At 37.0% G+C, this 21382-nt stretch overlaps 3 protein-coding genes across 17 annotated transcripts in view; 1 reads left to right on the plus strand and 2 right to left on the minus strand.

Moving 5' to 3' along the window:
- The window catches only part of ALG5 (ALG5 dolichyl-phosphate beta-glucosyltransferase), a 38091-nt gene extending 36288 nt beyond the window's left edge, over positions 1 to 1803 (minus strand). Inside the window, exon 1 of the mRNA XM_030882487.3 lies at positions 1647 to 1803. Coding sequence (XP_030738347.1) covers positions 1647 to 1712 — 66 coding nt within the window. The 5' untranslated portion in view covers positions 1713 to 1803. The remainder of the gene's footprint in view (positions 1 to 1646) is intronic.
- A 1165-nt stretch (positions 1804 to 2968) lies between these two features.
- On the plus strand, positions 2969 to 9020 carry EXOSC8 (exosome component 8). Its single transcript, XM_030882491.2, has 11 exons — positions 2969 to 3020; positions 4147 to 4183; positions 4426 to 4489; positions 5269 to 5342; positions 6435 to 6480; positions 7184 to 7289; positions 7378 to 7423; positions 7623 to 7719; positions 8020 to 8140; positions 8365 to 8471; positions 8804 to 9020. Exons 1-11 carry the CDS (start codon positions 3004 to 3006, stop codon positions 8917 to 8919), a joined length of 831 nt encoding a protein of 276 aa, XP_030738351.1. The 5' UTR covers positions 2969 to 3003; the 3' UTR covers positions 8920 to 9020.
- Positions 8932 to 21382, minus strand: part of SUPT20H (SPT20 homolog, SAGA complex component) — a 39631-nt gene continuing 27180 nt past the window's right edge. For 12 of the 15 annotated variants that reach the window (XM_060288124.2, XM_060288131.1, XM_060288129.1 and 9 more), the window contains 7 exons: positions 20265 to 20334; positions 19559 to 19713; positions 17208 to 17263; positions 15208 to 15324; positions 11712 to 11817; positions 10189 to 10292; positions 8932 to 9429 (listed from right to left, as the gene is read on the minus strand). In XM_060288124.2, the coding sequence (XP_060144107.1) occupies positions 9289 to 9429; positions 10189 to 10292; positions 11712 to 11817; positions 15208 to 15324; positions 17208 to 17263; positions 19559 to 19713; positions 20265 to 20334 (749 nt within the window). In that variant the 3' untranslated portion in view covers positions 8932 to 9288. Of the gene's footprint in view, positions 9430 to 10188; positions 10293 to 11711; positions 11818 to 15207; positions 15325 to 17207; positions 17264 to 19558; positions 19714 to 20264; positions 20572 to 21382 lie in introns of all 15 variants that reach the window. The other 3 variants (XM_030882479.3, XM_030882477.3, XM_030882471.3) reach the window with 2 other exon arrangements.

A 21382-nucleotide genomic window follows, 5' to 3' on the forward strand; every position in this document is an offset into this window, starting at 1 on the left:
CTTGAGACATACCAATCGAGTGCTAAGTGTGTGTGAATACTGAATGGAACAAACCAATTTACTAACACATACATGAGGCATTTGAACTGATGCAGTATTTGAAATCACTGAACAATGTTAAAAAAAATCTGCAATAACCTTATTGTGGTTTTATTTTAAAAAGGGGGTCCTATCTTCGGAGATAAATGCTTAAGATTTACGGATAAAATGTTATGCCTTGAATTTGCTTCAAAAGTAATTCAGAAAGGAAGTGGGGTGAGGAGACAGTGGGGAGATACATGTATGTATGTGTGTGTGTGTGTGTATATGTGTGTATATATACACACATATACATATATATTCATTGAAAAAAAAAACAAAGTTCCACTAGTTGGGTGACATTTGCATACCAGCTCATCAGCTTCCTCACCAGTCAAAGGAAGCTAATGATAACATTTCTGTCAGCACTGTTTTAAAGATCAAACGAGATAATCCCTGTTGAATGCTGAATACAATACCCAACATACTGTAAGTACTCAATAAATAACAGCTTTTATAACCAGTTCTGGCTAATAGGATCAAATACTTCCAGTACAATCTCATAACGTACACATTTAAATCTGTGCAACACAGTCAACACAAGGCAGATTCAGTCTAGGATTCTGTCAAGCTCTGCCCAACCCAAAACCTGAAACCTCCCTCCCCCGCAAATCTCCATATACACTAAGGGAAAGAGAGGACTCCTCTCTCACCCAGACATAAACCCTAAAGAAGTCAGGATACACCACTTTTTCTCTATCTACACTACTTTTAAGCCATACATTCTGGCCAGATGGCAAAGTGGCCTTCCTGGCAATGCTATCTAGGCTGCTAACCTTAACGTCAAGGAAGCGGAAAACGCTCCATTTACAAACTAGAGGCAGGCCCATTCCAATTATATGGGAGAAAGCTCACTTAACAAATTTCCTATTACCTATGGATCAGCAGGTGTTACAATGTTTCCGTGTTTCCACAGTAATGGCAAAGAAAATCGTAGTTTGAATTCCCCTGTACTGTCTCTTCTAGAGGCAGCAAGCTTAGGGTGTTGAATTCTAGGATATAACGACCCCCAGGCGTATGATAACACCAGGCCTTGTCTATCTTGGTCTTCCTATGTCCCTAGTGGGTCTTCCTGATCCGCTGATTTATCCAATCTGTAACAGGCGGCTCTTGTCAGTGCTGTCAACACTTTCTATTTGCTTAACTACACCAGGAAAGGGAGTGTCTAGAAAGCACACACTTTCTGGGGGCTCAAGACCTTCCCGATGGGGCCAGAACTACAGCGATTGCAGACCCGGGAGGAAATCTTGGAGAGGTCGGGGCTCAGAAGGCGGGTGGGCAGAGTCCGGGGACCAGGGGTGACATAAGACAGGGTGGGCATGTCCCAGTAAACACAAGTACTAGGCTCTGGGCACGCAGGGATATAAAGCTCTAAAGTAAACATAAAGAACGGAAGAAAGGGGGTGTGAAATTCTAGCAGAGGAAATTCTGGGGTCAAGGCTCAGAGGAAGTATGGTGCAAGGGACACGCCCAAGAGCCGGCAGCGCGGAGGAGAGGATGCCTGGGGCCCGAGTCTCCCGGAGAGCAGTGAGCCCAGGCCCGCGTCGGTCCCCAACCCCTCTCCTCACCAGAATCAGGGCTACAGCCGCCAGCGCCGCGCCGATCACCGCCAGCTGCAGCAGGAGCGGAGCCATCCTCCATGCCGGCGAAGCCGCCCGCCCTATCCCGCGCCTACACACATGCGGAAGTGCGGCCGCGCAGCCCCGCCTCCCACCCGCAGAGAGACAGCGCCAGCCGGGCGCCCGCCGCCCACAGCGCCGCCGCGGCCAGACCCAGCCACGATCCGGGAGCCCGCGCCGCCCACAGCGCCCCCGCGCGGCAAGGCGAAGAATATGTAATTGTATAGGAGGCGCTCAGTCCGTTTTTGGGAGGGCGGGGGGCCGACTCTGTTCCACCGTAGTAAGGTTGCCGGAATTGGCAAGTACAAATTCAGGATGTCCACATAAGTTGAATTTCACATAGGAAACGAATCGTTTTTTAACAGCATTATTAAAATAAAACTCACAGACCATATAACCCACCCATTTGTTTTTGGTATATTACATTAATTTTTTAAAACTGTGATAAAACATAAAATTTCCCATTTTAACCACTTTATGTGTACACTACAGTGGCATTAACTGCATTCACAATTTCCTGCAACCATCACCACCATCTATTTCTAAAACTTTCCCAGTTCTCCCCCAGCTTCTGGTAACAATAACACGAACTACTTTGGGTGTACTCTTTGTTTATCTGACATTCAAACTGAATTGGATGCCCTGTATTTTATACGAAGGAGATGGAGGTCTTGAGCCACGACACAGGATACAACAAAAGCTGCTCCTTTGGAGCCCGCTCCCGGCACCTGTAAATGTCACCTGGTGCGGAAAACGAGCGCACAGAAAATTTACGTAATTCTTCGGTGCTGGAGCAGGGAGGCTTTTACCTGGGAGAAGGCAAGCCCAGGGCCCAGAATAAGAAGGAGAAGGGAAAAGGACCCTGAAACACTGGAATTATGCTCCACACTCAACACCTGATTCTTTGCTTTATATAAGGTCGGTTTTCTCTGAAACTCTTCAACCACCAGTCTCTAAACAGGCACTCATCACTTCTGTAATAGCCGATTCGTCAAAACGTGTCAAAGTCTAGGAAACCTCGAGGGGCGTCTGGCTAGGGGAAGTCTAAGCAAATGCAGGCTGGAAACCTTCCCCACGCCGCCCGCTCCACCCACTCCACCCTGCCTTCTAGATACCCGGCAGCGGGAGAAGGGCACAGGCGTCAGTATTGAAAATGCGAAGCGGAGCCTCAAAGCCGGCGGAAGGGGCAGTGCTACCCAGGCGAAGGCGGTGCGCGCGCAGGCGCAGGCGCGCAGACGCGCAGACGCAGACGCGCAGACGCAGACGCGCAGACGCAGACGCGCAGACGCAGACGCGCGGGCGGAAGATGGCTGCCGGATTCAAGTGAGTGTGGGAGGCTGGCGGGCGCGAGTTCGTACCGTGCCGGTTGGCGGCTACCGTTACCCGTAATTTTCTCCCCAGGAGACCCCCCACACACACACACCTGGTTCCCACTTCCTTCCACCACGGAAGCGGGCGGCGAGCGGGAGGACTGGAGGTGGTCGTAGTGAAAGGAAAGGGGGCCTCTTCCCGTCGGGGAGGCGAGCGCTGGAAGGGGCTGTGTTGAGCTCGCTACCCGCTGCGAGCGCTGTGGCTTGGTGTGTAGTAGACCTGCAGACCCCGGGGAGCAGTTGTAACCTCGTGAAAAGTGTTCTGTTAGAAGCACCTGCCACGCTGCTCTCCCTCTCCCTTGAAATTTATTTCTAAAAGCGTTGTTCCTCGTTCGGAAGGTTTTACTTAAGCGTTTTTGCTGCCGCTCTGGAGAAGCTTGTAGATTTTCGTTCTGAGTCCAGTTTTAAATAAAAGAAATAAGATTGCAAAGGAAACCAATTGTACTGAAACAGTTACCTGTTTGTATAAATTCCAAGTTTATGGTATAATGAGATATACATCTGTTTTAGAATTAACTTTCTTAATTAAGATCTCCTGGGGAGGTTAGTAACTAACTCCTGGAATTTCGAAGTAACGATGAGTCTTACAGGTACCTTTGACAACTCTAAAGTAAAAACGAAAACATTTACTCTCTGTGGTTGTTAAAGTCGCAGGTACGGCTAACATTAATGGTTTATTGCCAACGGTCGTAATTGAAGAGTATGCTAAATTTCAGTCACGGGATAGCGAAAAATATGTAACTTTTTTTTCCTGCCCACCAAGAATCCCTGCTTCAGAGTGAGAGTGATGTTATTTTCACACCTGTATTAATCCTCTTCTAAAGATGCCCGAGGGTTTTGGGCTCCAACCCTGTACTTGTTTAAAGCAAAATTAAGGACAGCCTTTGAGTATGATTATTGCAAAGGTATCTAATTTTTATAATTAGCAACACGTGGCAACATAAACGTTAGAATTCATGAAAGAAACTTAGTTACAAATTTTGGAGATTTCTGCTCCATCACCACACTATTAAGATTTTTGCCAGTTTCTGGATTTATATTGATTTACTAATTTATCTCATTTTTAACATGTGTTTCAGAACTGTGGAACCTCTGGAGTATTACAGAAGATTCTTGGTAAGTAAAGGTGGTTATGTACATTTTTTGCTTTTTGATAATGATATCGTGCTTTTTTCATAAATACAAATATCAATCATTACATTGCACACCTAAACTGTCATACGACAATTATACCTCAGTTTTTAAAAGACAATTTTCAAGTAATTCAAATTAATTTGAATTAACGAGGTTTAGTGTATTTTCACTGGTGTGTGTAAAATATACACATAGATGTAATCTACTTTCATATATTTATTTAGAAAGAGAATTGCCGTCCTGATGGAAGAGAACTTGGTGAATTCAGGACCACAACTGTCAACATAGGTGAGGGTATTTTGAGTTCTAAAATAGAATGTTGAGGTTGCTTCAGTTCTGAAAATAGTTTTTATTTAAAGTAAATTTTTCTTTGCAAAGTTTTTTTAAACTCACTGTCCTCTCAGTTGTTATGCTCATTTTAAATTTTAAAATAACTGTAAAGTGTTTTCCTGCTTTCCCCTGTTCAAAACTTCTAAGACATGGTTTTCTTACATATCTTACATTTATTAAACCTTCTGTTGCAAACATGGAATTTCCCAATTTTACCTATATGACATTCCCAAGTTTTAGCCTCTGAGCCATTTAAACAGTATTTCAGACAAATTCTACCGTGTCTAAGGGATTTTGTGTCAAGAGATTTAAATCTTTGTAACAGCCCTGTGATTGAACAACAAAGGATTAACTCACTTCAGGGACAATGAACAATCCTTAGACCAGTGCAGCTGACCCTTGAACGACGAGGGTGTTGGGGTGCTGGCCCTCGCACAGTCAGAAATCCAAGCGTAATTTTACAGTTATGGATCGGTGCTTCGTAACCGAGGCTGTGCATCCTCAGACTCAACCAACGGTGGATCGTGTAGTACTGTGGTAATATTTATTGGAAATAATCCTTGTATATAGGTGGAAAGGTGCATTTCAAACCCATGTTGCTCAGGGGTCAACTGTAATTTTAGAAAGACTCAAGAAAGGAGTAAATTTTCATAAACAACTTAGATATGTAGCAAGATAGAATCATACATAGAAGACGAAAACAGTTTTTCATTTTGTTTAAATACTTACCTTTTCAGGTTCAATTGGTACTGCAGATGGTTCTTCTTTAGTGAAGCTGGGAAACACTACAGTAATTTGTGGAATTAAAGCGGTAGGTTTACTGTATATATTACTAAGATTTGAGTTACTAAATTAGCTTTATATACTTATTAGATTGTAATACACACCTGTAGTTCTGCTGTTGATTAGGCAATAAGGTGTCTTTTTTAGTATTTGTTTTCATTTCCCAAGTTTTCACCTTTGAGTTTTAGATAATACAACCCAAGTTTAATGGCTCTTAATTACAATTTATGAACATTCTCAAATGTGCTGAAATGGAACAACTTAAAACAATCCTCACCACCTTTACTTTTTAAAGAATTTGGTTGTAATTTGAGAAATTGAGAGATTTTTGATGACATTTTTATCTAGTGATGCCATTTAATCTGTGCAGATGTGTAGAAATTGCTCAAAAGAAAAGCTTGAGGGAATAATAGCTACTATTTACTGAGTATTTGCTATGTTCCAGGCACCTTGTGTTAGGTGTTTTACAGAATTATCCAGTTTAATCCTCAGGATAATCATTTGAAGTATTTCTTTCTTCATTTCCTATTTTACATGACATTCAGTAACTTGTCCAGGAACATAAGGCTCATGAATAGAACTTAGACATGACTGACTCCAAAGCCTCTGCTTTTTCGACTACACTGAACTCTGAGTTACTTAACCTAAGTTCATTCAATAACTGGCCCAAAGTCTCTCAGCCAAAAGGTGTGGGTCTCACTTTTGAATTAGGTAATTCTAGGGCTTTTGCTCTTGACCATTATACCATCAATTCCTAAATCTGACTGTCAGTATCACCTGGAGTTTAAAAATTCAGATTCTTGGCTACTGAATAAGAGAATCTATTTTCTTTCTCTTAGGAAGAGAGAGTGGGACAGAAATCTAAAGAGCCCCAAGTAATTTTGATGAGTAGCACTACCATCAGCTGTGCTACTACACTGCCTTCTTGCCTTGCAGAGCTGGTGAGGCGCGGTCCAATGTTCCTAGAGCCCCTGACATACGTTCCTAAGCTCATCTTCCCAGTAGATGCTCATGATGTAGTTAACTAGCTAAGATGGTCTTTGGTAGAGGCTTCCATGACTGACTTCTTCACAATTTTTTAGTAGCTTCTTTCATAGGAAACATTTGTCTGCTTCTGTAGGAATTTGGAGCACCACCAACAGATGCCCCTGATAAAGGATATGTTGGTAAGTTAAATGCCTTTATAAATTTAATACAAATACTTTAAGACAGTTAACACTATTATTATAGTTAAATCTTAGTAGGTGAGTTGAAAAAATTATTCATAAGCTTCAGACGTCCCTGAAAAGTTTTATGTATGTTTATGTTAGAAGATAGCATAATAGCAAGATACAGAATTTTGTAAATACCTTTTATCAAACTTGTTTGATCACTTTTGGTTTATACAGATGTCATCAACCAAGAAAATATTCTCTTAGGCAAAGGGCTGTAATTGCAAACTTTTCTGTCTCCATAAAGAATTTTCCTTTATACCAGTATGTGATTTTTTTCCTTAACTTGGACCATCTTTTCTTTATGGTAGGAACCAACCTTTTAGAAATGCAGAACAGTTGGTATGAATAGAGGGGCTATTTACTGTTACAGATTGGGGTATTTTGAAAGAAACCCAGAAACTTTTGTGAATAATTTAGGATTAAGGCTGTTTCTTAAACACACGCTTTTTTTTTGGCGGGGCGGTTGTGTGGGAAAAAATAAATTTTATCTAAGCATAAGATTCTCACAGAGATGAAAAAGAATATAACTGATGTGTTACAGTGCTTTCCACTTGGAAAGCCTATCCATGCCTACAGTTGTCTTTGCCATGGATTGATATTATCTTTAAAACTAAACGACAGGTGACGTTTGGTTCATAGCTGCAGTTTCTTTCAGTTCCTAATGTGGATCTATCACCTCTGTGTTCCTGGAGATTTCGGTCTGGACCTCCTGGAGAAGAGGCCCAGGTGGCCAGCCAGTTCATTGCAGATGTCATTGAAAAGTAAGATCATTATGATAAAATGTGACTATCATTCATTTTAGAGAGTTTTTGAACTTTTATTTACTGTGTTCTATGTCTTCAAATCAAGTTCACAGGTAATTCAGAAAGAGGACTTGTGTATCTCTCCAGGAAAGGTAAGAGGAATAAAGAAGCTATGAGCTTTTATTAATTCTGAAATGTTTTGTGGGGGAAATTTAATTTCTTTTTTTTTTTAAAGTTTCTGAGCCTTGAAGGTTATCTTGTCTAGCCAAGGGTGTGGTTTGTAAGTAGAAACAAATACCACATTATAGCAATCAGAAGGCTTTAATTTCCACTTTGTTTAAACTGTTTTAGCTTGCTTGGGTTCTATACTGTGATCTCATTTGCCTCAACCATGATGGAAACATTTTGGATGCTTGCACCTTTGCTTTGTTAGCAGCTTTAAAAAATGGTAAGCAACCTTAGGGAATACTCCTACTTATGTGTCAGAATGTTCCGTTTTGGTAAAATTTCTCAATAAATTTTTAAAGGTTTTTGTTAAGACTTACCTATCATTCATGTGTTTCTAAATTAAAGAAAAACGTGTTTGTATCTACTGTATTTGCCTTAATTGTTCTAAGATATATTTTTTTAAAAATACTACTTCTGGACAAGTTTAATAGAGGGAAAAGTGAATTAATGAAGCATAGAATGCCTTTTTGTTTCTTTCACTAGAGTGAGAGACTGACTTTACATATTCGCCTTTTTCTAGTACAGTTGCCTGAAGTTACTATAAATGAAGAAACTGCTTTAGCAGAAGTTAATTTAAAGAAGAAAAGTTATTTGAATATTAGAACTCATCCAGTTGCAACTTCCTTTGCTGTGTTTGATGAGTAAGTTAATCAAATGTATTAAAAGGTTGTATATTTAATTGAAGGGAGGACAAAGATTCTTACAAGTAGTAGAATTTCAGGTTGCTGTTAACTTTTCTGGTTTCTACCAGTTTCTAGCTCCTTGCTTAAGCTAAAATGCAGGTAGTGAGTTTAATTTGTACGGTTTTCTAAAATAAAATTTGTCCCATGGGTTGATAATTTATACCTTTTCATTTTTAAAATAGCACTCTGCTTATAGTTGACCCTACTGAAGAGGAGGAAAACCTGGCAACTGGAACCTTAACAGTAGTAATGGACGAGGAAGGCAAGCTATGTTGTCTTCACAAACCAGGCACGCACTTTCCTTCCATTGCAGTACTAAACACGTAGATGAAAACTCAGCATGAGCTTCTTTATGTTAGGGAGGGTCAAATGGAATGTGGGATGTTTTACTGGTTTATGTAATGTAAATTTACTATGTGGTTTCTTTGTTACTTCAGATGCCTTGCATTTTTATATTGTATGTCAGTGGTGGTTAAACTTCAGGAGGTCTTGTTAAAACATAAACCTGCAAATCTTGAGACCACACCACTGGTTTATATTATTCACTTTTTTGGTTTTATGTCAATAACTTGACATGATGTAGATCATGTAAAAATAAGTGTTGGCACAATACTTTTTCAGGTGGAAGTGGACTGACTGGAGCTAAACTTCAAGATTGTATGAGCCGAGCCGTTACAAGACACAAAGAAGTAAAAAAACTGATGGATGAAGTATTTAAGAGTATGAAACCCAAATAAACAACCACCACATTTTCAAAACAGATTTGTAAAAACTGTATTTGTTACACTGTGCACAAACCTTTTATACTAAATAAATATCAAACTACATTCTTCTGAAAGATGTTTCTAGTATTTCTTAGGTCACTTCTGTATTATGTACAGTGAAACCATTTTTAAAAAGCAATGACTTAGGCAAACTCACCCTAATGGTTCGTTAAACCATTTCCCTGTTTTTATTTAAAAATCATAGGGTTGTGCTTCTGTATAAAGTTTGTATATCTAGCAATGTAAAATACTGACACGTTAAAAAACAAAAACGAAGTAGAAACTCAGAATCCTTTTGATTCAATGCTCTTACGTTTTTTTAAAAAAAAAATAATGCAAGCCTCAGAATTTTGGAGTGGTTGGCGTGCCTCTCTTCATTTTACTTTTTGACTGGCTGCCTGTATGCCGATGACGATGTAGCTGAGCTGTCTGTGCTGCTGCTGCTGCCGCCATAGCCATTTGATGCTGCAAGAACCGCAACTGCTGCAAAGCAGAGGGGAAAAAAATCAAGTTAGGTTAAAGGTAGGCAGGTATGGAAGATGCTTTTCCTGAGAGTGATGAAAACAACAAAACTGAAAGGGAGAAAGCACCAAGGTAACAAAAAAGGACTATACCACATCAGGACAATGCACAGTCAAACAGCACCAGTGGCACAGAAGCCTGCTGCGGGCTTTAAAAATGGCTCTTGGTAAACTTCAAAAGTATTTCTGTTACTTTGCCTGGCCAGTCTATATTGCAGTAACTCAGCAACTTCAGTTACCATTTTGTTGTATGACAGTTTATAGCAATATAAAACCACCCTACAAATTAAAGAAAGTCAACTATAATATGCTGACTTCTAGAATAATGGAACAACATTCTTCAAAAACAGGTATGACATTTACAAATAGGAACACTGGTACACTTGCCTTTTTCTGCAGTACAGTATTAAAAAGTTAACCATTGGCACTTACAACTATTTCAAAATGTACTGAAACCTATAAAAATGTATGTTAATGTGCCACCAGCACTTCAGGAAAGATTTTGAATTAGGAAAGGAGTATGACTTAAATGTACAAAATATTCAGTGCTCCAAGTTCACTGGCTAAAATTGTCAGACTTTTAAATAAAATTTGCTAAATTATTTACCAATTACTGTATAGTCTTAAAAGACAGTAACATAAAACTAAAGTAAGGTATTTTGAAGTACTTTTGGAGCAGAGTATCTTTAAAAATGTAACCAGAGTGAAGTTGCTGGATTACTTGGATCTGTTGCTGCTGCTGTTGAAAGGCAGAGGAGAGCTGGAATCTCTGCTGAGGAAGGCTTTGCTCAGGTCTGTTCTCGGCAGAGCCAAGCTGAGACAACACTACAGAGAGGAGAAGGGGAAAGCAGGCCAGTCAGAAAGTTTGAAGGCTACCAGGGTTAGAAAAGGACAACATAGAAAATGAAATAATAGAAAAGTATCAGTATGATTAATCTTAAGTATCAAATCACAGACATTTCAGAATAAATTTAGTACAGTCTCCTGTTAGTTGAGGGTACCATTGATGATAGAACTTCCTGGACATGGAAGAGAAGGGAAAGCATGTGGGCCAAAGCACTGTATCCCTCTCTTTCCTTACATCTCAATGAAATTTGATACTAGTGCTATTTTGTTGAGAAGGCTTTCTAGCAAAACATTGAATACAGTATGTTATTTTAAAATATAACCAATCAGGTAGGAAATGGAGTGGGAGAAATCCAAACTACCATAAGGACAAAACTGGTAGACAAGTGCTAAAAGATGAATGTTAGACTACACTATTAGCAACAAAGGTGGTGAACCTTTTAGAGCTGAGTGAGATCAGGGACAAGTTCAACTCTTTCACTGCTTAGTTGAGGACATTTCAGACCTGGATCGTTTGAGTGACTCAAAGGTAATTAGTGGCAAGTCGAGCTAGGAACATTCTCATTTTTCAGCCTAGAGTTCTTTCCACTAAATTATACTACAGCTATTTTAGGAAAAAATAGCTTGTGGGGTAAAAGTTTATACTAATAAATTTCCATTTGGAAATTCACTGCCTCTAAATTAGAACTTTACATAAATTATTCCAAATTCGGACACAGAATTATACCAGATTCTAAAGGCATCATAGTAAGCCCAATGATAATTCAAAATGTTAACATGTTCACTCATTAATCCTCAAACAGTATCTCAGTTTTCTTATACATGTGGCGTCTTGATTTTAATTAAATGTAGTTATAATTGCTATCTTCAATTGATGAAATGATCTTCATTAAACACATATCTTTGGTGCACCATTTATTACTAGAAGTGGTGAGCAATCACTTAGTACAATCATTTTTTTACAAGTGTCTTACAGAAGCTAAGCTACTTGACTATTAAGTCCTAATTCATACAACTACAAGCCACTGGAACGAGACAAAAGATTGTGCAATCTGGAAAAATGCAGTCTCAATAACCCAGGAAAACTGAAGAGCTAACAGCTTTAGAAGCTTCCTAGTAAGCTGGGTAACTGTAAACTTTTCCCAACAAAATTTAACATGAGGAAAACGTTAACTGCTGTTAATATATGTAGGTCAAAGCACTTTAATCAATTATCAAAATAATGAAAAAAATCTGAGTGCCATCAATTAATCCATTTAATAGTTCACACATTAAATACAACTAAACTTTTTCCTTGTAACTGTCTGCACAAGGAAAAGAAATAGTTAAAATGGTGAGATCCCAAATAGATTAGACACTTTAAATAAATTCAACATATTTAGTTATGAAGATACCAACCAGCTGCCTGTGACTGCATATAACTTCCTACTCCAGCAAGGTTAATAACTGCCGTGTGCTGAGCAGATAAGGCCTGTTCTTGACTGGTACAACTTTGTTCAGAAGCCTGAATAAAAAAATAACACGTGACTTGTACAAAAATAAAAACAATTTTGGATTGGTGGAATTAGTATTTTACTCCTATATGAAAAAAAAATCAACATTAGTCTAGGTCTTGCAAAAAGAATGGCCTAAGGAAAAGACGTCAAAGGTATTTAGAATTAGCAAGAATAAGCTTATGGTATTTTGAAAGCAAGAAAATAAAACCTAATTTTCAGAACTGATTCTGTATTAAAAATAATTACTAAGGCTTCTATAAAACTTCATCAGAACTTTTTTTAAATTGAAGTATAGTTGATTTGCAGTATTGTTAGTTTCAGGTATAGAGCAAAGTAATTCAGTTGTATATATATACACACACACATATTTTTCAATTATTTTCCCTTATAGGTTATTACAAGATATTGAAGGTAGTTCCCTGTGCTACATGTTAAATCCTTGTTGCTTATCGATTTTCTGTACAGTAGTCTGTATCTGGTAATCCCATACTCCTAATTTAAGCGCCCCTGCAACATGGTAACCATACGTCTGTTTTCTATGTCTGTGTCTGTGGGTCTGTTTCTGTTTGGTATATAGATTGGTTTGTATTATTTTTTAGATTCAACATATAAGTGATATCATATAACATTAGTCTTGCTCTTAGTTCGCTTAGTTTGATATTCTCTAGGTCCATCCACATTGCTGTAAATGGCAATATTTCATTCTTTCTATGGCTAATATTCCACTGTATATATACACCACATCTTCTTAAGCCAATCATCTGTTGATGGCACTTGGGTTGTTCCCGTCTTGGCTATTATAAACAGTGCTGCTATGAACATGGGGGTGGCATGCATCTTTTCAAATAAGAGTTTTCATCTTTTCTGGATATATACCCAGGAATGGGAGTGCTGGATCATATGGCAGCTTGGGTTTTAGTTTTTAAAGGAACCTCCATACTGTTCTCCATAGTGGCTGCGCCAATTTACATTTCCACCAGCAGTGCAAGAGGATTCCCTTTTCATCTATTTAGGCCTGCCCATTTTTTGATAGGGCTGTTTGTTTTTTTCAATATTGCTTCTATAAAGCTTCATCAGAACAAGTTTTTAAAGCTTAAAACACTGTTTGCAACATAGTACTAGAACTTCTAGTGAGCACATTCAAGAAAAGGAAACAAAAAGGCATACAGATTAAAAAGAAAAAATACCTGCCCTTATTTGCAAATGGCATTGATTATTTAGGAAAAAACACCCTAATGAATCTACAAAAAAACTTCTAGAACAAATAAGTGAGGTCAGTAAGATTGCAGAACACAAGATCAACATACAAAAACCAATTCTGTATACTAGCAATGAACATGCAGAAAACGAAATTAAAAACAATACCATTAACAATTTCCCAAGAATGGGAAAAAGAAGGAAGGGAGGGAGGGAGGGAGAAAGGGAGGAAGGAAGGGAAAGAAAGAGAAAGAAAGAAGGAAAGAAACTTAGGTGTAAATCTATGAAACATATAGGTTTTGTATGCTGAAAACTAGCTGATTTTAGCCTAGAGACACACTGTGTTCATGGACTAGAAAACTCACATAGTAAACATGCTAAGCCTTTCCCAAAATGACCTTTAGGTTTAACTCAATTCCTTTAAAAATCCCAGCAAAGTCTTCTGTAGATATAGATAAGATGATTCTAAAATTCATAAGGAAAGGCAAAGGATCTAGAACAGCTAAAGAATTTTGAAAAAGGATAACATGGGAAGAATCACTGTGTCTGATTTTAAGACTTACTATATGTATGTGTATGTGTGTATATATATGTGTGTGTGTGTATATATATACATAGTCTACAGCGATCACAACAGTATGGTACTAACAGAGTGACAGATATTAATACATAGATGGGTGAAACAGAGTAGAGAATACAGAAATAGAGCCACACAAACACAGCCAACTGATCTTTGACAAAGGTGCAAAAGTAATTCAGTTGAGGAGGATGGCTTTTCTAACAAATGGTGCTGGAGCAAATGGACATCCATATCCCCCCATAAAATGAACCTGGACCAAAGTCTCATACCTTTTATAAAAATCAACTGAAAATGGATCATAGAATTAAATGGAAACTATGAAAAAAAAACTTTGGGGCCTAGGGCTAGGTGAGGAGTTCTCAGACTTAATACCTAAAGCACAATTCATTAAAAAAAAAAAAAAAAAAAGATAACTCAGACTTCCATCAAAAGATGGAAGCAATCCAAATGTCCATTGATGGATAAATGGATAAACAAAATGTGATACATAAATACAATGAAATACTGTTCAGCCTTAAAAAGGAATTTCTGACACATGCTACAACATGGATGAACCTTTTGGGTATTATGCTAAATTAAACAGGTCAGTCACAAATAGACAAATACTGTATAATTTCACTTATATGAGGTGCCTGGAGTAGTCAAACTCACAGAAACAGAAAGTTGGCTAGAAGAGGGGGGAAATAAGGAGTTGTTTCATGGGTATAGAGTTTCACTTTTGCAAGATGAAAAAGTTCTGGAGATTGGCTGCACAACAATATGAATATACTTAATGCTACTAAACTGCATATTTAGAAATGGTTAAGATGGTAAATTTTATGTTACAGTATTTTACAATTTTGTAAAGAAAGTGCAAATCAAGAATTTTATATCCAGCCAAGTAATCCTTTATGTGGTAATAAAGAAAAATAGTTTTAAATGTGCCTTTCCTGAGAAATCTAATAGAGGATGAGCATCATCCAATCAAGATTTGACTGGGGAATCTTTGGTGGAAGGACTGATAGTGAACATTACATATATTTAATTATGAACTAAGAGAAACGATGAGGGTGGGACTCAGCAATCAGTAATTTTTAGTTTCCCAGATGATTCCGAAGTGCAGCAAAGGTTCAGAAAAATCTGAAGTTCCTTCTATGACTTTAATTTACTGTAGTTCTTGTTCAATTTCATTTTGTTTGGCAATGTACAAAGTATTTGTTTTTGTCTATCTTCGCTCTGTTTTATGCTTCAAGATAAAAAGAACATCTGTATTCTAATAGAGACAAAATATTATCAAAAGAAGGATGATGATGGGGTAGAAAATACATGGCCTATAGAGGCAGAAAGACTTGGACTTGAATCCCTGCTCTGCCACTCGATGTATGGTTGTGAGCAAGTTAGTCACCTGAATCTATTTCAGACTATGCAAGATGGAAGTGACATCATCTATTCAAGTATGGCGGTTGTGAGAATTAGAAATAGGCACCCAATAACTGATAGCTGCTACTGTTAATGAAGAAAAACCGCACATGAAAAGTTGGTTCAAACAATCTAAATAAAAACACTTGAAATATGCTTGGCATATACCAAAAAAGGTTATAATTCTATGATACAAAGCATATGGAAGGTAGAAAGGACATACCTGCTCCCCTGGCTGTTGAGGAACAGAAGTTGTGGGTTGCTGAGGTTGCTGTGGTGTAAACTGAGAAAGCTGCTGCTGCTGCTGCAGTGTGTTAAAAATGAGCGAGCCACCTGGAAGCTATTAAGTAAGCAAGAATTAATTAGCCGATTTCAGATTAAATTTCTTTATTCTACAAACATTTCTGGAGCATTCACTATGTGTCAGGCATTCTTCCAGGGACTGAGGAAACAGGTGAACAAAAATGGAAACAAAACAAGATTCCTGCCCGTAAAAAAAAGGAACAATCGCTTTAAACACAATTTTTAAATGCTGTTACTTTGGCTCTCAAATATGTTAGTAATCTCCAATGTAAGTCTTTCTGCTTCAAGTTAATAGTTAGCTATCCAAATACACACACTGCTTTTATTTAACTCCTTTTATACATCAACACAAAACAGCATTAAATGCATTTGGAAGTATAAACAAGAAGCTAGTGACAATCAGATATATATTAAGAAAACTTGTCTCCCTAAATTTGGTCTAGCTTTGCCCTAAACCAGAAATGCATGGATTTTTATATAACATAGCTAGGAATTCCAAAGCTGGAAAGAAAATGCATTAAATGTCCATATTTAGTTTGGAGACATTACTTGCTCTGTCATTCTGAATAAATTAAAAAAAAAACTTTTAAAAAAGCATCATCCAGAAAACTCCACACTAAAAACTAAAACTATGCATTCCAAATGCATCAGGAAACAAATGGTTTTTCCATTTTATTCTACAGGAGTCTAAGTTAAAAGCACTTTGAAGTTTTGTGGGAAAGTCCAAGCAAATATCAAATACAGAACTCTTAGGTCTTTATAGTCAGAAAAGGTGTCTCGGGTCAAAAGCTCTATACCCAGCATAGCTCACTGTTAGGTAAACCTGGACAAAGCACAGGTCAAATGTTCCTTCCTCAATTAGGTAGACAGTAATAAATGTTGCAAAGTATAATTTATAAGGTGGCTTTGCCCTTAATCCTTATTATCAGTGCTATTAAGGAATCCCACTCCTCTTAACACTGAGACTGATCCTTGTAGAAATTCCTACAGCAAAATGCAGGAAAGTCGGCTAAATAAACCAATGTGTCCATAACACAATTAGATCATTCTGCAATTAGTCTGTAAATACTGACACTGTTTGCGTATTGTGACAGGAAATAAGTTTTAAGATTTAGTTCTAAATGTATTTCCTGATTTATTACTTCTGAATATCAGGTTGGGTTGATCTGTTTATTTCCCAATAATCCATAGCTCTGCCATTCTTTGTCTCCAAGTCTTTATATTTATGTCTACCTTTTCTAAAAATTCTCTGTAGATAATCCCATCCATTTTCCAACCTACTAGTTTAATACTGAACTCCATCCTTAAAGGACCTAGCATAACACTCAGAATATTATAAGTTCACAACATGTACTAAATTCTTTACCTACAATCTCTCTTTATATGTTAACATTGATAAAATGTGTTAAGAAAAGCCTCACTACTAGACACAAACTGTAATCTAACAAACATTTATTGACTGACTACTAGGTGCCTGGCACTGTGCCACGAAGTCACATTCTCCTCAGGAAAAGAACACACATACCTAATTTTTAAAATTTCTATTCACACAGAAAATCTACTATAAGCAAACAGCAATACCTACATGCATACATAAAAAGTCTGTTAAGACAGAAATTATTTCTAAGTATACCTGCTGCTACTATTGTAGGCAAGTTATTTTCCTGGGCAGTTGTCAACTCTCCCCTCTGGAACTAGTTCTTGACTTGGCAGTGGTGCCAGAGCCGATGAAAGTGCAGTACATAGGATACCAATTCTTTCCCCTTATCTACTTGAACATGCAAAGGTAACCACACCCTTAGAAGATTCTGGACAACCTCAAAACTTCAAATGCTGATATGTACAAACTTACATGGTTAAAAACAAACAAACAAACAAAAACTATAAAAACTTTAATAAAAAGCAGTGTTTCAGGTTTACCTGGAGTAGGTTTAAGGGCCTGAGACTTGAAGTATTTTTTAAACCAAATGGAACACCTATTAAATAAAACTCATGGTTAAAACAGGGAATTACAACTTTATTATACTTGAAAGTATTTTATACTTTAGTATATAAAAATATAATACTTTAAGTACTTCCTGCACAGATGTGCTTATTTTCTATATTTTAAAAATTTCTTGTAAGCAAAAAACCCCCTATTTTCATCAATACCAAAGATGTGAGCACCAGATGTACACTGTAATCTGTATTTCAGAAACTGAGACTTCTTTATAACTATTTTGACTGTTGGTTGGAAAAGTAATCTAGCAGTATGCAAACACCATAAATATAATAAAACTATCACTGTTGTGCAAATACATTTCAGGGACTGGCATCTATTTATATTCCTCAGTGCTAAACAGCATATGATAATAACCCTATCTCTGAGAAGCAGTGTGCCCTGTGCCATTTTTTAAAGTACAAATGCTAATATTAATAATGCTAAAGAACGCTGTTGAATTTTGTGTGTAAGGATCAAGCTGAAAGTCAGGAAACGATGCTCTGTTAATTCTGAACTTATTCCCCAAAATCTGTGACACAACATGGAGCACATCATAAAACAGGGGTTGGCAAACTCTTCCAGTAGGCTTTATGGGCCACACAGAGACTCTTATATACTCTTTCTCTTGTCTTTTTTTAAAAAAACAAACTTTAAAAAATGTAAAACTATTCTTAGCTTAGATGTGGGTTATAGTTTGCTGATCCCAGTCTCAAAGTATGTACTGTATATATTTTCCTCACTAAATATACCAATTCGAACACTAGTTAAAAATGTATATAGTCCTCTAAGCAGATAATTGCACCAAAAAAGATACAGAGCAAATAATGCACAGATGACAGTATGAAAGTCTTGTATAAGAAATGGAAAATGCATAATCAGATAAAAATGTGACAATACTGATATTCCCTCCAGGATTCTCATAAAAAAAAAAAAGAAGACATAACTCCCTTTAAAGGTGGATGACATCTGTATAATGCTTTATAGCTTTCTAAAGGCACTTTCATATCACTTCATTTATTTCTCATAAGTACCAAATGAATTTAGAAATTTTCACTCCCATTTTAGAACAGATGAAACTCAGGCTAAGGTGGAAAAATTAAGTGACTGCTTTCAGACCCCACAGTTAGCATTTGGAGCCACAAGTAACTGGTAGAATTATATGTAAATATAAAATCCTAAATTCAACACTGATTCCATTTCCAGGGCTTCTGTCACTAGAGCATATTTAGACATATTAAAATAAGAATATGAGCTAGAATTAGAAAATCACAGCAATATATTAACATGTTTAAATTATATTCTTTGGGTTCTCTTTCTCTTAACTCATAGAAAGTTTCAGATAAGTTTTTCTTACTATGCTGAGTTTACTTTTCCTGTTAATTTTTTTCTCAGTGGTAAGAAATCGAACTGTTCTGAGATATAATACATTCTCTTAAAGAGCATTAAAAAATGGTGCAAGTCAGGACTTCCCAGGTGGCGCAGTGGTTAAGACTCCGCGCCTGGGTTCAATCCCTGGTCCGGGAACTAGATCCCACATGCATGCTTCAACTAAGAGTTTGCATGCCAGAACTAAGGGGCCCGCCTGCTGCAACTAAGACCTGATGCAACCAAATAATTAGTAAATTAAAAAAAAAAAAGCACAAGTTGTTAAAACTCTTTTTCAATATATGTAATTATAATTATTACTACTACTGCAAGAAAACTACTACTAATGATGATGACAGCAAATATTTTTGAATGTTTATCACATCTCAAGCATAGTTTAAGCAACTCATCTGTATTTATTCATTCAATCCTCACAACTCTGAGGTAAAGTATTATTATTATCCACATTTATGAAGAAAGTGAGGCACAAAGGTAACTCTGTCATGATTACACAGTTAGAGTAAGCTGCACAAGCAGGATTCACATCAGGCAGTCTGGCTCCAGAACTGAGGCTTTTAAATGCCATGCTGTGTTGCTTTTCTTGCTCATATATGTTTTCAAAATACATTTCTTTTACCTGGGACAGGACTACACTGACAATTATAAAAGTTACTTTTATAATAATCTTTGGAAGGTAAAGATAAAATTTGCAGAGACTTACAGGCTTACCAAGTTTCCTCACAGAGAAGTTCATAGCTAGATGGGTTTTTAATTCAAATACCAGAACTCTTAAAGCTTTTGAAAGGAAATATTTCCGACATAATACTTCATAAAATAAGGATGTTAAATAATATCATTAAAATGGCATTTTTACATAAGCATGGACTTCAATTTTATTAGAGGTTATTATTTCTAATATTCTGACCTGCTTGAGAAGCTGCCTGCATTGCACTGGGCAATGCATTTGGTAGCAGACCTCCTGAGGGTAGAAGGCCACTCAAGTTTATTCCTGCAGGAGTTATGGCACCAGTGTTACAGCCCAGCATAGGGTTTGAACCACTCATCAAAGCTTGAGCTCCACTGCAGGAGAATAAGACAGAGCATTAAACTAGCACTATAAAAGGGAAAATCAGCCACATAATTCCTTGGATTAAAAAACAAACCACTAAACACACACAGATATTTGTCTTAAATGTCAATTTGGAGGCTTAGTTTCATTTTTTTGCTAGAAAGTGACAGCAAGGTTGGCAAAAATTAAGTACTGTATATTTACCAATTAAGTACTATATATTTATCAAGTACTGTATATTTACTGAATATTTATCAAGTACTATATATTTAAAATATAATTTGGAAGAGTAATGTCCTAATCAATGGATTAAAAGATGGTAAAACAGAGGATAAACAGGAAAATCTAAGCCACTGTCAATGTGTAGGAGTATCATTAGTGCATGTAATAGATTGATCACCTAAAATTAAAGCATACTTGTTGAGATAGCTTCTATCCGCATAGAAACTATTTTCTTTCAATTTCAATAATATGCAATTTGTTCTTAATTTCACAAATAAGAATTTCTTTAGATTGCTTACAGTATCTTAAAAAAAAAATCAGGGCATCAATGCAAACTTACCAAACAGAGCCCACTACATTGATGAAGTTAAGTCCAGCAGAGTTTGCCATGACTTGGGTGGCCGTGGTTCCTGTAGTTATAGATGTTACCATGGTGGAAAGAGGAATGGTCGTTACAGGCATTGCCTGGCTCAGAGACCTTTGCTGCTGAGCAAACTGAGTTAACAAAGTGGGCTGAGGGGTGAAGCCTGAATCTTGGGGAGTAGGGGTAGCTGAAGGGGTAATAGGAGTTGAGCTCTGAGCATCAGGAGGGTGTGGGGTCGATGAAGGGGTTGGTGTAGGAGTAGATGGCTTAGGAGTTCCAGATCCTGCTCATTGAGAAAAATAAAAATTGCTAGTTTGTTATAAATGGCCAGTCCTTTTTAAAATAAGGTTAATGGAATCTTATTTAGCACTGACAATTTGTTCCAGTTTTTTTTAAAGCAGTTAACTGCAAGTGTTAATTTCTACACATGATACATGAGTGTTGCTACACTCAATTACAATTAAGGATGCAGTATATCACCTACAAATCCCATCAGAGATGCTATTACAGTAACAGTAAAAATATACGTTTGTATTCTACCACAATACCCATTTAAAAGTTAGTTTCCTACATGCTACCTTTGGCCTGTAAAGTTTAAAAGGACTTCAAATTAATTTTTGTTATTTACGATTTCACTAATTTAGGACTTCACTTAGAAATATTGCTTATTTTCTGTTAACAGTCTGAGATAAACTCTGAACATATTTAATAAATTACATATGATTTACAATCATATTTGGCACCTAGATATACATATTTAATTCCTAACACATCAAGTTTATCCTCACAAATTTTACAAAACACAGTAATGAAGCAAATATTTGAGAGATAATACTGCATCTTTAACAGTAACTGTGTACTTCTGTTTAAATGTAGAATGTATAGAAAATCTGTTGTGAATGAAGTATGCACAGTTTATCAACTTTTTTTAAAAAAACAAAAACAAAAAACAAAAACCAAAAAAATAAAACCAAAAGCTCTTGAGGTGTTTTCTTTTTTAGCTTTCATGTCCTGCAGAAAGAAAGGAAAGAAATGTGAATGTCCAGAAGCTGTCACTCAACCCTTACTTAAAGTAACAACTGTGTGCAGTAGAT

This window comes from Globicephala melas, chromosome 18 (genome assembly GCF_963455315.2).
Source record: "Globicephala melas chromosome 18, mGloMel1.2, whole genome shotgun sequence".
Lineage (NCBI taxonomy): Eukaryota > Metazoa > Chordata > Mammalia > Artiodactyla > Delphinidae > Globicephala > Globicephala melas.